The sequence below is a fragment of the Euleptes europaea genome, chromosome 18, assembly GCF_029931775.1.
Source record: "Euleptes europaea isolate rEulEur1 chromosome 18, rEulEur1.hap1, whole genome shotgun sequence".
In the NCBI taxonomy this organism is placed as follows: domain Eukaryota; kingdom Metazoa; phylum Chordata; class Lepidosauria; order Squamata; family Sphaerodactylidae; genus Euleptes; species Euleptes europaea.
In genome coordinates, this window is record NC_079329.1 from 29,219,267 (window position 1) to 29,235,251 (window position 15,985).

The window sequence follows — 15,985 nt, forward strand, 5'->3', positions numbered from 1 at the left end:
GCCTCTTTACACACTGCTTCGTGATCGGCTGTGAGAGAAGCCAGTCTTCTGAGCTTCCCCTGTTTGGCTATCTGCATGCTGCCTTGAAAAGGGGTTTGGAAAAGGGTGGGGCGAAGCTCAACTCGAGAAAGTTGTACTCTCGCTCAGTGATTCTGGAATGAGCCAGGATCCACGGTTTGATTTGGGCAAGAAGAAGAGTGGGAAAAGCCAGGTTCGTTTTGTGTTGAAGCAGCGTTGAGCTTCCAAGAAATGAGGTAATGTGCAGACCCAAAAATGTGATCTTGGCTGAAACAGGGAATAAAGGAGGGTTAAGCGACCATTCATAAAACACCATGGAGCACTTTTCGGGAGAGAAATTCATCACGGAGCACTAATTTTCATCTAACACCTATATACTAAACCGAACGACAGTAGTATTTTTCTTTCCAATCTCTTCTTCATGGAGCACTAGGAGATGTTTTGTGGAGCACCAAGTGCTCCATGGAGCACAGTTTGGGAACCACTGGTGTAGGGCATCCAAGGAATGATGCAGTAGGACTAGGAATGCAAAATTGAATGATAATGTGCTAATATTCACATAGCCAGTCATGAAAGCATTGAAACTAGGCCATCCACAGATGTGAATGTGAAATGCAAGCATGCCAAAATTATTTAGGGTAAAAGTAGTCCCTTGTGCAAGCATTGGGTTATTACTGACCCATGGGGTGACATCACATCATGACATTTACATGGCAGACTATTTTTACGAGGTGGTTTGCCATTGCATTCCCCAGTCGTCTATACTTTGCCCCCAGCAAGCTGGGTACTCATTTTACTACCCTGGGAAAGATTAATAGCTAAACCAACGCCTTTGCATCAAAATGTATTCTTAGGGTAGGGATTTAAAGGAAGGGAGGATGACTTGGGGAGAGGAGTGCCAGGCATAGGGAGAAGCGGTGTCTTGGAGAAATCATGATGTTGTTGTTTCGCACACTTGGCTTCTCACTGTAAGTGTGGCTCTCCCCAGGGAAATCCTACTGCCCTATCCTTTGCACACTTTCAACAGAGTGTGGTGGTTAGAGCGGCAGACTCTAATCTGGAGAACACTTTCAACATGGTGTAGTGGTTTAGAGCGGCAGACTCTAATCTGGAGAACCAGGTTCTATTCCCCACTCCTCTACATGAAGCCTGCTGGGTGACCTTGGGCTAGTCACAGTTCTCTCAGAACTCTCTCAGCCCCACCTACTTCACAAGGTGTCTGCTGTGAGGGGGAAGGGAAAGTGATTGTAAGCCAATTTGAGACTCCTTAAAGGTAGAGAAAACCGGGGTATAAAAACCAACTCTTCTTCTTCATTTCTCTTGATGAGCTGTGGCATCTCATTGAGGAGTTTGTGTGTGGGGGGTGCAACATGTATCTGCCCGTTTGGGTTTCAGACCAGGTGGGCAAGGTGCAACACACCAGACTTCCAAGTGTGGCAGGTGACTGTCTCCATTAAGAACCAGGGACAGCGCCATTATGTCCTAGATATTGCATAATGTGCTTTTAAATAATACACCTCAGGGCATATGGCCTCTGGATTTTGGCTGCGAGCACAATCTGCTCAGCTAAAAATAGCTGGTGTGCGTAATGCACTCTGTTGCGACACCTCCTGTTACTTGGGGAGTCAAGAATCGCAGCTTCACTTCTTGCAAAGTCGCTTGAAGCAGAAGAGGCAAAGGCTGGCCGTGTCTACAGACTGCCAGGTTGTAGCAGATTGGGGATGGTGGGGAAAGGAGAAAGGAAGGTTATTCTGCCTTCTGGCTCTTCTCGTGCTCAGGGTGATGTCAAGATGTGTCTCCATGGCCCGGTACCTGTTTGCTTCTTTTGCAAAGTTACCTTCCTGCAAAACTAATTGCTGACCAGTTACATAAGAACATAAGAAAAGCCCTGCTGGATCAGACCAAGCCCCATCAAGTCCAGCAGTCTGTTCACACAGTGGCCAACCAGGTGCCTCTAGGAGGCCCACAAACAAGACGACTGCAGCAGCACCTAATGTATTCGGCACGCTCCTCTGACCATAGAGAGAATAGGTATGCTTCATGACTAGTATCCATTTTGACAAGTAGCCATGAATAGCCCTCTCCTCCATGAACATGTCCACTCCCCTCTTAAACCCTTCCAAGTTGGCAGCTATCACCACATCCTGGGGCAGGGAGTTCCACAATTTAGCTATGTGTTGTGTGAAGAAAGTTGCAAGCCCAGCCTGTGATACCCAAATAGGCAAGGGTCTCTGTGTGTGGATGCAGCTGCACAGGATATAGTTTCTTAGTGAGGGCTGGTATGGCTAAGAGAGTGAGCTAGAAATCAGGATGTTCCCTGGTTCACTGGTCACCTCTGCTGTGAACGCCTTTTGTCCAAAACGCATGTCATGGGTGCCCTCAACCCAACTTGCATTCCTTCAGCCAGCCAGCAGTTTCATGAAACTCATGCATGCAGCCGCCCCCCATTTCAAGTTGGGAACCCCCCCTCTCTCCCCCACAAACAGTCTACTGTACACTTCATTGGTCAGGCAGCACCAGGAGTACTGTGTCCAGTTCTGGGGGCCTCACTTCAAAGAGGATGTGGACAGAATTGAGCGGGTGCAGAGGAGAGCGACAAGGATGATCAGGGGCCTGGAGACCAAGCCCTACGAGGAAAGGCTGAGGGAGTTGGGAATGTTTAGTCTGGAGAGGAGGAGGTTGAGAGGGGGTGACATGATTGCTCTCTTGAAGTATTTGAAGGGCTGTCACTTAGAGGAGGGCAGGGAGCTGTTCTTGTTGGCAGCAGAGGATAGGACCCACAATAATGGGTTTAAATTGCGGACGGAAAGGTACCGGCTGTATATTAGGAAAAAATCTTTTACAGTAAGAGTTGTTCAACAGTGGAATCAGCTACCTGGGGAGGTGGTGAGCTCCCCCTCACTGGCAGTCTACAAGCAGAAGCTGGACAAGCACTTGTCCGAGATGCTCTAGGCTAATCCTGCATTGAGCAGGGGGTTGGACTAGATGGCCTGTATGGCTCCTTCCAACTCTGTGATTTTATGATCTGAATCGGGCCCTCTGGTGCTTGGGGAAAAAATTCCCCACAGTTGCCGTCTGGCTGCGAAGAATGCGAGTCAGGTTGGGAAAAGCTGTGTCCTAATGTATCGTAGTTTGGATGTTTGGTGGCTTTAGGCCCGGCTTTTGGCCTCTCCGCTGAAAATCAGGATGATTATTCTTGTTTACCTTACAGGATTGTTGTAAGGATCACGGCAACAGAACATAGGTGAAGTGATTTCGACACTTGAAAGCACCGGCTGCTTCCACATGGAGATTTCCCCTCCTTATGGAGTGCAGGAAGCAGCCACCTTTAAAGGGAGCATCCACATGACATTAGGTTCGTTCAGACCACAACTTGTAGGCTTCCTGGAGCCACTGCCCTCATTAGATCCTGAGCTTTAGTATTCCCTGATTGGGGTAGAAAGATCATGAAAATGACAGCAATCATGGAGGGAGGGGATGTGATCGTCTCCTGATGGAGTGGAAGGCAAGCAGGATATATGATTGTTGAAAGAGCTTGCTGCTTGCTTATGTATGTAGCACTTTCAATCATCATTCTCCCCCGTTCCACTTTTTCCTCACAACAACCCTGTCAGGTAGGTTAGGTTAAGAGCTTATATGGTGCAAATGCCAGGACAAGAAGGAGGAGGAGGAGAAAAAGAAGTTGGTTTTTATATGCCGACTTTCTCTACCACTTAAGGGAGACTAAAACTGGCTTACAATCCCCTTTTCCTCCCCACAACAGACACCCTGTGAGGTAGGTGGGACGGAGAGAGTGTGACTAGCCCAAGATCACCCAGCTGGCTTTGTGTGGTGGAGTGGGGAAACAAATCCAGTTCACCAGATTAGCCTCCGCCGCTCATGTGGAGGAGCGGGGAATCAAACCCGGTTCTCCAGATCAGAGTCCACCGCTCCAAACCACCGCTGTTAGCCACTACACCACACCGAAGCACTAAACGTGCTTCACTTCCAATTTCCACTCCTGTGTGTGCATGTGCATGAGTGTTTCTCTCAGACCAACAGTGTTGTCGATCCTAGAAATATTACTGTTTGTTATTTAACATCAATACTTTATGATGCCATCCGTCAATCGTCAGCCTCCTGGGGTGGCAAACGACATTTAAAATGGGATGATAATCTAAAACAGTCAATAAAACCATTTAAAAGCGCCACTGATTATTTATTTATTTAGCCGTAATAATTCCAGGTGGCGTTTCTCTACACAATGCGGGCTCGAGGAGGTTTACAGTGCGTGAGTAATAACAAGTCATAAAAACATCTCAATAAAACCCAGTATACACATACCCAGAGAAATAATTAATGACGCCTTGAAGCCTGATACATCTTTCAAAACCAGCAGCATAATAAAATTGCTTAACTAAAAAAGCCCTTCTCAGCAAAATCCCCTTACGTGTTCTACAAAGAGGGAGGAAGCAACTAACAGTGCTTTCCAGAACGTCTATCCCGAAAGTGCTGAAACGGACCACCACTGTCCTAACTTCCTTATGGAAGTCAAGACATTGACATGATTTTTATTTATTCAGGCATTTACTTCATTTACATGGAGACTCAAGGCAGATTTTTTTTTTTTTGGCCATCAAGTAACAGCTGATTTATGGCAACCCCATAGGGTTTTCAAGACAAGAGACGTTCAGAGCGGGTTTGCCATTGCCTGCCTCCGCGTCACACTCCTGGTGTTCCTTGGAGGTCTCCCATCCAGGGTCAGGGCTGAGAGTGTGTGATTGACCCAAGGTCACCCCGCAAGCTTCCATGGCAAGGGGGGATTTGAACCTGGGTTTCCCAGGTCCTCGTCCCCTTAACCATTACACCACACTGGCTCTCAGAATGTATTTCTAAAAATATAATGAGACACCGTAAGACATCAAGTAAACAATGCAATAAGACCGGGATTGCAGACTGAGGTTACAGAATTAGAAAAGCGCACAGATAAAAAGCTGTGCAAATGCACCGGTTTGTACAGGGCGCAGCGGTTCTTTGGATATGTGGTTCCTAAACCGTGTAAGACTCCTAAGACCAAAGTCGTATGATGAAAATGATGTGTTTTGGCCACTGTGTTTTGAACCAAATGAAGTTTCCAGGTTGGCTTTGCGTTTAGCCCCACATGAAGTGCATTGTAGTCATCAATCCATGCTCCGATCAGACTCCTTCAACATGCTGTGAAAAATGACCTCACTTATAGATCCCTTTCTCAAATTCACACAGTTCCCCTCAGGTCCCCATGATCCACAACACAGCCATTGTGGAGGTCAAAGGGGAACCCCACCTCTCTTTTTCACCAGTAGAAAAGCGGGCTGGATCCAACCCACTGTCTTTGCATCTAGAAACCCAACAACCCCTGCAAGTTTTTACAAGTCAAAAGGGGCAAGGATCCAGTTTCCAAGTGGAGGCTCTTCACAATCCCATTAGCCCAGTCAATGGTGTAGTGGTTAAGAGTGGTGGTTTGGAGCGGTGGTTTGGATCGGTGGAGACTGATCTGGAGAACCGGGTTTGATTCCCCACTCCTCCATATGAGCGGTGGAGGCTAAACTGGTGAACTGGATTTATTTCCCCGCTCCTACACATGAAGCCAGCTGGGTGAACTTGGGCTAGTCACACTCTCTCAGCCCCACCCACCTCACAGGGTGTCTGTTGTGAGGAGGGGAAAGGAAAGGTGATTGTAAGCTGCTTTGATTTTCCCTTAAGTGGTAGAGAAAGTCAGCATATAAAAACCAACTCTTCTTCTTCCATCCATCAGAAGGATCAGTTGAAATCCAACGGTAACAAACTAACAGGGCTAGGACTTATCTGCTGCCTGATCTCCAACCAAACCAGCATCCAAGTCAGATGGGATCAGAGAGATTTTTATCTGTAAAGATACATGCAAAAACCTCACAGTTTATCACCAAGCCGTCTTTTCAGCGGACTCCATCCTAGGAGTCATTAAGCTGCGGATTGCCCTAAATAATTTAGCTGGATGAGATAAAACAGATGATGTGATAGCAGGAGGGGGGAGAAAACTTTCTTTGCCAGTTCATAAGCTTTCTAAATGAGCTCCGTGTTGTGTTCTAACTGATCTGGCACAAGCCTTCTGCTGGCAGTACTTTAGATATCACCCAGTTCCCTTTAGTTCCCTCATCCTCTTGGTAAACCAGGAATCCAGGGTTTTATTTGAGGAAGAAAAAGGGGAGAGGACGCCAGGCAGTCACAAGAATAAAGCCAGTCAGCTGTATATTTGCTCTAATGCTTCCGTAAGTGGCTGTATTTGTGCATCCAGGTGAAGCAGGTGAGGTATTTATTTACTTATACTTCATTGGCCTGTCTCATCAATGGTGATGCAGAGTGGCTTACGTAGTTCCCCATTTTATCCTCACGAAAACTGTGTGAGATAGCTTAGGTTGAGAGAGAATGACTGGCCCAAACTATCCCAGTGAGAACATAAGAACATAAGCCAGCGTGGTGCAGTGGTTAAGAGTGGTGGTTTGGAGCGGCGGACTCTGACCTGGAGAACCGGGTTTGATTCCCCACTCCTCTACATGAGTGGCGGACACTGATCTGGTGGACTAGATTTGTTTCCCCACTCCTCCACATGAAGCCAGCTGGGTGACCTTGGGCTAGTCACAGCTCTCTTAGAGCTCTCTCAGCCCCATCTACCTCACAGGGTGTCTGTTGTGGGGAGGGGAAGGTGATTGTAAGCCGGTTTGAGTCTTCCTTAAGTGGTAGAGAAAGTCGGCATATAAAAACAAACCTTATTCTTCACAGTCTCATGCTTTGGTGCAATTTTTTTTAAACAAGTGTGATCTCAGCCAATCATGGACAGTGTTACGGGGGGGGGGGGGAGAAAACCCAGAGCATTCCTGTTGTCCTTACTCTGAAGGTGCAGGAGAGGGGGAAATTCCCTGTTACTCAAGCAGCTGGACCAATGCCGTACCTGGGTCTCCTGAGAGCCGTTGCCAGTCAGAGTAGATGATGCTGAGCTTGATGCACCAAAGATCTGAATCCATGTTTCATTTGTGTGTACCTCACGTGGCTGTAGTAAGGATAAACTGAAGAAAGGGGAAAACACACACACAGCCCTCAGCCTTATAGAGAAACGGAAATCTTTTTTTTAAAAGAAAGATATGAATTGTGTATCTCAATGAAAGTAATACAGTGCAGCGGTCAGCGTCTACATTCGAATGTGCCCCAGATAGCACATGGCATTGTTTTCCACAGAGTGTGTGGTGTGCCTCCAAGTATAGTATTAGGAAAAGGGAGACAAAGTTCTTAATATCCTGTTTCTCCAACCTGTTTGGAAACAGGGCGTAGTTTCCACAGGGCCTTGGGGGTAAATGGACTCCGAAAACGTGCATTGGTCTGTTTTCCATATCTAGGGCTAAACTCACCTTAAGCCTGGTTAAAGCCTTGGCGTGCCCCTGGTTTGAAATTAAACCCTCTCTATGGTCATTTATCCATGGGTACTTGGACTCATATTCGCTCCCGGTCTGACTCAATTGTTCCTTGGAGTTCTGCATGAGTTTTCCAGCCATTAGAGATGACCTCGCTGCCAGCCCTCACAAATCCCGAGACTTACCATTTCTCTGTTAACCTGACTCTCCTCTCTCCCCTGAGCTCTGTCAGAGTCCTGACTGGAATCCTACCTGGTTTTGGTCAAGTGTCAAGTGTCATGCCGTGGGTCATGCTTATTTCTGTTCACGTGTATCTATTCGTTATGCTGTTCAGCCTGCCAGGAGTCCAGGCAGGTTCTTGACATGAGTTAGGCCAATTCCTGTGCAAGTGTTATTCTTTGGTTTTGTTTCTCTGAACGGGTCAAGCTGCCCCACTCCTTCCCCCTCCCTCTGCTTTGGCCTTGAGCTTCTAGTAGGCACCTTCAGTATTATGGCTTACCTCCTCCCTCCTTCCTGCTAGGCTCCGTTATCACCTAATTCCCAGGCAGCTTGCTGCTGCACCTGGGATGACTCTGTGCTTAAAGTTATGCTTTGTAGTTTGGTTCGCCATGAGCAGCTTTGAACTCGTGGATTGCTCATGCTATGTTCCTACGTGCTCCTCAATAAACGTTTACCTGCTTCTGATTTACCTGTCTGAGCAAGTGCCTTATTGGGATTGCCGAGGGTAGCTGAAGAACCTCACAAGCTCAGCCCAGCTGAAATCGCCATGCAGAAGGCAAAACACTGGAAACAGAAGCTTGCTTTCTCTCACAGGCAATCATAAAGCAGCGTGTAAAGAGGCGGTGATTCAAATGCTGCCTGCTTCCTCTGAGCTCTTTCTGAGCAGGAGAAAGACTTTTTAAAACCGAGGCTTGGATTTCTCTCCCCCCCCCCTTTCAGATTGTTCCGTTTTTTGTTTTTTTTGTTCTTAAATTGCTGTTTTATGTGGCGATTGGGGTTTGGGGGGGATTTTCTCTCACAGTAAGCACTGTGAAGTAAGCCAATTACAAAGCAGCATTTTAAAGGGGCAGGACTTGATTTGAGCTTGGAGACTGCTGGTGCAGAGATTCGCAACAGGAAAGTGTGGGTCTAGCCAGCAACGAACCTCCGGTAAAACTCCCATGCCTAAAAGACCTTTGTTGCCCTTCCCCTTGCTCTGGGCTTCCTCTGCGACACATAGGGGATTACCGCACTTTGTATTCCCAGCGACGTATTAAGAGTTTGAAAATGTTATAAAAAACATTGCTTTAAAAGGGTTTTTGGATACCACAGCTTATAAATGGTTGGAAGTAGGGCTGTCGATTCGGTTCGGCCCGAACTGAAAAACAGCCGAATTTCCCCTGATTCGGTGGTTTTTAGTTCGGGACGAACCGAACTCAAAAATGGAGGGCAACCGGGGAGGCCGAATTCAGCGAGTTCGGGAGTTCACGAATAAATCCGGCCAATTCGGGGCGTCAGTAACAGCATAACCGTCAGTAAGCAGCATTCTCCTCCCCCGGCCAATCGAAGGCCAAGCTGGGTCTTCTTCTGGCCAATCAGTCAGGATTGAGTACTGGAGGAATCAGCTGATGTGCGGCCCGGCTGGGGAGAGAGAGAGAGAGGGAAATCCTAGTGTGTGTGTGGGGGGGGGTGCTTGTGCACATTCACTCCTTTCTGTGGCTGCAGGGGGCGTATTTTTTGGGGTAAAGACCCCAAACTTTCAGCAGAGATTCAGACAAGCCTTCTTAAGAGACCACCCAAGTTTTGTAAACATTGGGTCAGGGGGTCCCGAGATATGGGCTCCCCCCTTTTTTCTTTCCATGGCTGCAGGGGGCGCATTTTTGGGGGTACAGACCCCAAACTTTCAGTGGAGCTTCAGATGAGCCTTCTTAAGATACCCCCCAAGTTTTGTAAACATTGGGTCAGGGGGTCTTGAGATATGGGCTCCACCCCTTTTACCTCCCCCCTTTTTCCATTTCTGTGGCTGCAGGGGGCGCTTTTTTTGGGATACAGCCCCCAAACTGTCAGCATAGCTTCAGACAATCCTTCTTAAGATACCACCCAAGCTTTGTAAAGATGGGTTCAGTGGGGGCAGAAATATCGGCTCCCCCCCTTTCTCTTTCTGTGGCTGCAGGGGGCTCATTTTTGGGGGTGCAGATCCCAAACTTTGAGCGGAGCTTCAGACAAGCCTTCTTAAGAGACCACCCAAGTTTTGTAAACATTGGGTCAGGGGGTCCCGAGATATGGGCTTTCCCCTTTCCCCTTTTTCCCTATTGGGATGAATGGGATCCTGTATGCATCTCCTCCAGAGCAAAAAGTCCCATGCCTAAATGGAAACGTCTTGGATTACCCAGTCCTCCCCAGCCCCTCCTGATGGAACAGAAGACAGCCACAATAAGACCCCTTTGGGGGCTTTAATCTATAATTTTTCTCCTGTGTGTGTGTGTGGGGGGGGAAAGCAGATTCTGTGTGTGTGTGGGGAGGGAGCAGTTTCTGTGGGTGGGGGGGAAAGCCAAAGGGGGCTTTTGCCGGTTCTGCCTGGGGTGTGTGTTCCCCCTCGAGTCTCTCTCTCCCTGGTTTGAGGGGGGGTTTCAGTTGTGTGTCTTCAGGTTTTCCCTCATTCATAAAAAACTTCTCAGCTGTTTGTCGGGGCTGGGAGCTTTGTGCGTGGGCAGCAAGCTCTGCTCAGAGATGCACATTAAAGGTGGGGGACCCCTTTCGGGGCCCATATCTCAGCCCCCCTGACCCAATCTTTACAAAACTTGGGGGGGTCTTTCAAGAAACGTCCTTTGAAGCTCTGCTGAAAGTTTGGGACCTCTACCCCCAAAAATGCCCTCCCCCAGAGCCGCGGAAAGGCGCGGTTGTGTTTTTAATGGCTTTATTCGGCCGAATTTTTTTCCCGAACTTTGAATTCCCGCCGAATTGCACGGACCCGAAGCGGGGGAGTTCGGACTTTGGCATATCCCAAATCTAAACGGGCTGAATTCAGCCTAATCCGAACTATACCGAATTTTTTTTAAATTCAACAGCCCTAGTTGGAAGACGTCTTCACAGCTAAAGGGGCCAAACAAAGTGCGAACAGTATTTTTTATAGCGTTTTCAAACTCTTAATACATCTGTATTAATTCAACAGCCCTAGTTGGAAGACGTCTTCAACAGCCCTAGTTGGAAGACGTCTTCACAGCTAAAGGGGCCAAACAAAGTGCGAACAGTATTTTTTATAGCGTTTTCAAACTCTTAATACATCTGTGGGAATACATAGAAAGTGCAAACAGTACTTTTTATAACCTTTTCAAACTCTTAATACATCGCTGGGAATACAAGTGCGGTAACAGCCTTAGTCTCCCTGTTTTCCTCCACTGATTAATAAATGGGCTTTCATATTTATACGTTTGGATGTCGGAGGGCCATCGTACCAGCATGCAAAAATAATGACAACCAGCTGTAAGGATAAATCCGCTCATCTAACAAGCAGATTTCCCCCCCCCCCCAAGCTGAGGGAAGGGTGTATTGTTGCCCGACGCAAACGCACGCAGGATGAAACCCCCGGCGCAAGAAGAATCAGCATAAATGCTGAAAGGGTTGATTGAAAGGGGCCGAGTTTCAAAGCCAATTTGTATTGATCACCGCCAACCCCAGGATGGTTGGAAGTCCATCCCCAAAAAAGAAATCCCACAGCTGCTGCGGGTTTTCACAGAAGCAGCAGGCTGCTGGAGAGGCCGCTTGGCATTATGTAAGGGAGGCTTCTTCTTTTTTTAATTCTATTTATCTTTAAGCTGTTTTTGTACTTTTGAGACAAGAAGGCCAGAGTTTGAAAAGGTTATGTATTAATAGGCTATCCTCTATGCCACAGCCACAAAAGCCTTTTTAAAAGAAGTTTTGGGCGGAGGAGGAATCAAAATGCCTCCGTCTCCCCGCTCCTCACTCCATTTTGTGAGCGGACAGCTAGAATTATCCAAATGAAAAGCAAGCTTCGGTGTCAAGGAAGTTTAAACAAACATTGATCTGGAGAGAGGGTGTTTTTTATATCAATTAATATTATATTAATATTATAATTAATTAATTATATTTGTTGCCGGAATGTGAAAGAGAAACTGCGGAATCGCACATCCCTGACATCTGCGACCATTGAGCTCCTACGATGGGGGGATGCTGAGTGGAAAGCGGATATGGGTGTCCTGGGACAGGGTGGGAGAGAGGAATCGATCTTGAATACATGAACACACTAAGCTGCCTTCTACTGGATCAGACCCTCGGTCCATCAAAGTCAGTATTGTCTACTCAGACTGGCAGCAGCTCTCCAGGGTCTCAGGCTGAGGTCTTTCACATCACCTACTTGCCCTAGTCCCATTAACGAGATGCTGGGGATTGAACCTGGGGCCTTCTGCATGCCAAGTACCACTGAGCCACAGCCCCTCCCTTACTTCAATTCCCAAAATGCCTGATGTGAAATCTCCCCCCCCTTCCAAAAAAAGGTTTTTGCACAAATCTGTGTCCTGGTTTTTACCATCAAATTCTAGTTTCCTGCCCAGTTGTGGAAGGTTTAAGCTTTTCTCTCATTCCGTTTTCCCTGTAACAATGACCCTTTATCTCCCAAACTGCTGTTTATGCTATACCTGGGGAAGGGGAACATACAGCTTTCTATCTGTCTTTCTTGTGCCTTGTTATCTTGCCCTTCATCCAAGGATAGGGTTGCCAACCTCCAGGTGGGGCCTGGAGATCTTCTGGTATTACAGTTGCTCTCCAGATGACAGAGATCAGTTCTCCAGAGCAAATGGCAGCTGTGGATGGCGGACTCTACAGCATTATACCCTGCTGAGGTCCCTCCACCTCCCAAACTCTGCCTTCCCCAGGCTCCACCCCCCAAATCTCCAGATGTTTCTGGACTCAGAGCTGGCAGCCCCATCCGAGGAGTTCCCAGTAACGTACATAGGTCTCCTTTCCTCTATTTATTCACATGACAATCCTGAGAGCTGGGTTAGGCTAAGCAAGTGTGACTGATCCAAGGTCCCACAGAGAGCTTCACAATAGTCAGTGGATTTTTGAAGTTGGGTTGCCCAGATCCTAACCTGACAGTCAGTTCCTGGAAGCTACCTATATATTTCCCCCATGAAGCATGTAGCAGTCAATAGGGGAGGAGATCAGAAAGATGGCATAAGAGAAGGGGTTCACCACCACCACCTCTTTCCAGCACTGTGGCACAGGTTCAGAATGCATTATCATGAAGTCTGGTCTCTTTTAGCTCAGGGGTCTCCAGGGTTATGGTCCTCCGATAGCTCTCTTAACTACTACACCACGCTGAGAGCCAGCGTGGTGTAGTGGTTTGGAGTGGTGAACTCTGAACTGGAGCACCGGGTTTGATTCCCCACTCTTCCACATGAGCGGTGGAGGCTAATCTGGTGAACTGGATTTGTTTCCTCGCTCCTACACATGAAGCCAGCTGGGTGACCTTGGGCTAGTCACTCTTAGTCCCACCTACCTCACAGGGTGCCTGTTGTGGGGAGGGGGAAGGTGATTGTAAGCTGGTTTGATTCTTCCTTAAGAGGGAGAGAAAGTCGGCATATAAAAACCAACTCTTCTTCTTCTCTCTGACTGCTGTGGAGTGGCTTATGAAGCCCCTAGAACACCCAGGAAAAGAGCATGCAAAGGTCTGCTCTAGGCTCTTTGGCAGGATCTTTCCTTGTGCTGTTTATTCTGATAGCTTTATTTCCAGTGTCCTTCCTATACAAGTGCTGTTTCTAAGTAACATGGGGGGGGATAGCGCGGGATATTTTCTATTACTAAAAAGTAGTTCGTATTAATGAAATTGAGATTGAGACTGGGAAGGGCAGCCATGAAGGAGCTAGAAAAGATTTTGAAGTGTAAGGATGTGTCACTGGCCACCAAGACTAGATTAATTCATGCCATCATATTCCCTATTACTATGTATGGGTGTGAAAGCTGGACAGTGAAGAAAGCTGATAGGAAGAAAATAGATTCCTTTGAAATGTGGTGTTGGAGGAGAGTGTTACGGATACCGTGGACTGCCAAAAAAACAAATCAGTGGGTTATAGAACAAATCAAGCCTGAACTGATTCTAGAAGATAAAATGTCTAAACTGAGGCTGTCATATTTTGGTCACGTCATGAGACAACAAGAGTCACTGGAAAAGACAGTCATGCTAGGAAAAGTTGAGGGCAGCAGGAAAAGAGGAAGACCCAACAAGAGATGGATTGACTCAATAAAGGAAGCCACAGCCTTCAGTTTGCAAGATCTGAGCAAGGCTGTCAAAGATAGGACATTTTGGAGGACTTTCATTCATAGGGTCGCCATGAGTCGGAAGCGACTTGACGGCACTTAACACACACACACATTAATGAAAAGGCTGGACACCTCTGCCATTGCTTGTTCTCCTGATGGGAATCTGAGGCTCAAAATATATCAGTCCTCCTGGAACTGATTTTTTAATCTGCTTTAATTGTTTTTAATCTATTTTAATTGTTTGTTTTAAAATGTATTTGCTTTGTTGTTACCCACCCCAAGCCCCACTGTAGTCGGGGAGGGGAGGGATATAAATCTAAAATAGAAATAAATAAAGAGCCTTTCCCCCTTCCATCCTGCCCCCTTTTTAGCATGACGTGCATCTGTCCATGCTGCCTTCCTATGTTACTGCACCGCACTTGGCCCTCTCTGTGAGTAGCCGACTTAAAATATCATTTGGAAACGAACAGGTTCACACAATTCGACTTTTGTCGGGGCAGAATTATGATTGTTTTTAGCTTGCAGCATCTGTAGCCGCTTGAGCATTGAAAGTAAAAGCGACTCCCCGGCTGAGGAAGCTTTCCCTTGTTCTCCTGACAGACGAAACTACCTTCGAAGCAGGAGTCAAAGTCCAGATCCACAGTCAGTCCGAGCCGCCTTTCGTCCAAGAGCTCGGGTTTGGAGTGGCGCCCGGATTCCAGACATTTGTAGCCACACAAGAGCAGAGGGTGAGTCCAGCTTCCTTCACACCCACACTGGGTTGAGTTCAGCCAGCTTTTCTTGGGGTGAGAAAGGAAGGAGGGGGGTGCCTTTTGACTGCCAAAGGGGGACCCCCCTCCTATGATCCTTATCCTGGGGATCATGGGGCGAAAACGCATGGTCGCTTTATCCTCCTTTAATCGCTGTTTTAGCCAGGATTGAACACACATTAGGTGAAACGCACGCGTTCGATCCTGGCTGAATCCTGGCTGAAACAGGGATTAAAGGAGGATAAAGTGACCATGAGTTTTCGCCCCATGGAGTCTGCATGAGCAAAAGCCATGTAGAACATGGGCTGTCGCAAGAACAGGGTGGGATTGAGTGGAAAAGCTGGCTGGATCCAGCCCGTTGGGCTTTCTGCGTTGATTCTTTCTGGAGATCCAGCGTGGTGTAGTGGTTAATAGTGGTGGTTGGAGTGGTGGAGTCTGGTCTGGAGAACCAGGTTTGATTCCCCACTCCTCCACATGAACAACGGAGGCTAATCTGGTGAACTGGATTTGTTTCCCCACTCTTACACACAAAGCCAACTGGGTGTCCTTGGGCTAGTCACAGCTTTCTCAGCCCCACCTACCTCACAGGGTGTCTGTTGTGGGGAGGGGGAGGTGATTTTAAGCTGGTTTGAGTCTCTACCGTTAAGAGGTAGAGAAAGTTGGAATATAAAAACCAACTCCTACTCCTCCTCCTCCTCCTCCTTCTTCTTCTTCTTCTTCTTCTTCTTCTTCTTCTTGAAGTCGGGAAGAGGAAAGGGGCTGCCTTGGTTGCAGGCTCCTTGTGGGAACTCTGGACTAATTGTAAATCAAGTTGAGGTGGTCCCTTCAGTGGGCACATTTTGGGAGACAGAGCTGATTCATGAGGCATGATCCACAGGGAGATGATGCATTATGATAGAAAAGGTGTTGCGCAGATTTTCTACCTTTGGTGCCCAAAAGCCACTCTCCGGCCTGTGTGGTAGAACCCGCATACCGTGGGACTGGAGTTAGTTTTAGCTTGCCCTGTGACTTTGAATTTGCACTTGTCAGATAGAGCAATTTAACAGCAAAAAATCCAGACATGCAGATTGTGAGCGTAAGATCAAAATCAAACAGAGCACCGCAAAACAAATTGTGCATATTGAAGCCTGACCTGCCGCACGTTTCGAATTGTGGAAAATTACACTTGCCGATTTTCAGCCCAGTCTAGCAAAAGCAATCTGCTTGCGAAAACAGGTTCCTACAAATCTATTGTTTTGGGGGTATTCCCACCACGATGCACAGCCGCCAGCTGGTAGTGCAAATGTAACCCTTCAGGCCAAAGTATTGTAGTATCTGCCTAATTAGATGTTATGGGGATCGCGCGGCTGCCATCAACCCATACCTTTTTCCTGCCCATCTTTCTGGTAATGTCTCCTACATGGAAGTTCTGATGTGATGCCAGCACATCAAGTGTTGCGCCACCTCCTTCCAGCAGCAGATAATGAATGGAAGCAGGGGTGAAGAGATACTGAGCGCAGCGCTGTGACAGAGGATGCCATAAATTGCTTGCCAGCACTGAGCATCCCTGTCCAATCT

General features: G+C 47.5%; 1 protein-coding gene across 1 annotated transcript in view; it reads left to right on the plus strand.

Moving 5' to 3' along the window:
- Nucleotides 1-15,985, plus strand: part of ASIC2 (acid sensing ion channel subunit 2) — a 543,783-nt gene that overhangs the window by 495,865 nt on the left and 31,933 nt on the right. Inside the window, exon 3 of the mRNA XM_056863759.1 lies at nt 14,280-14,407. Within this exon, the coding sequence (XP_056719737.1) occupies nt 14,280-14,407 (128 nt within the window). The remainder of the gene's footprint in view (nt 1-14,279; nt 14,408-15,985) is intronic.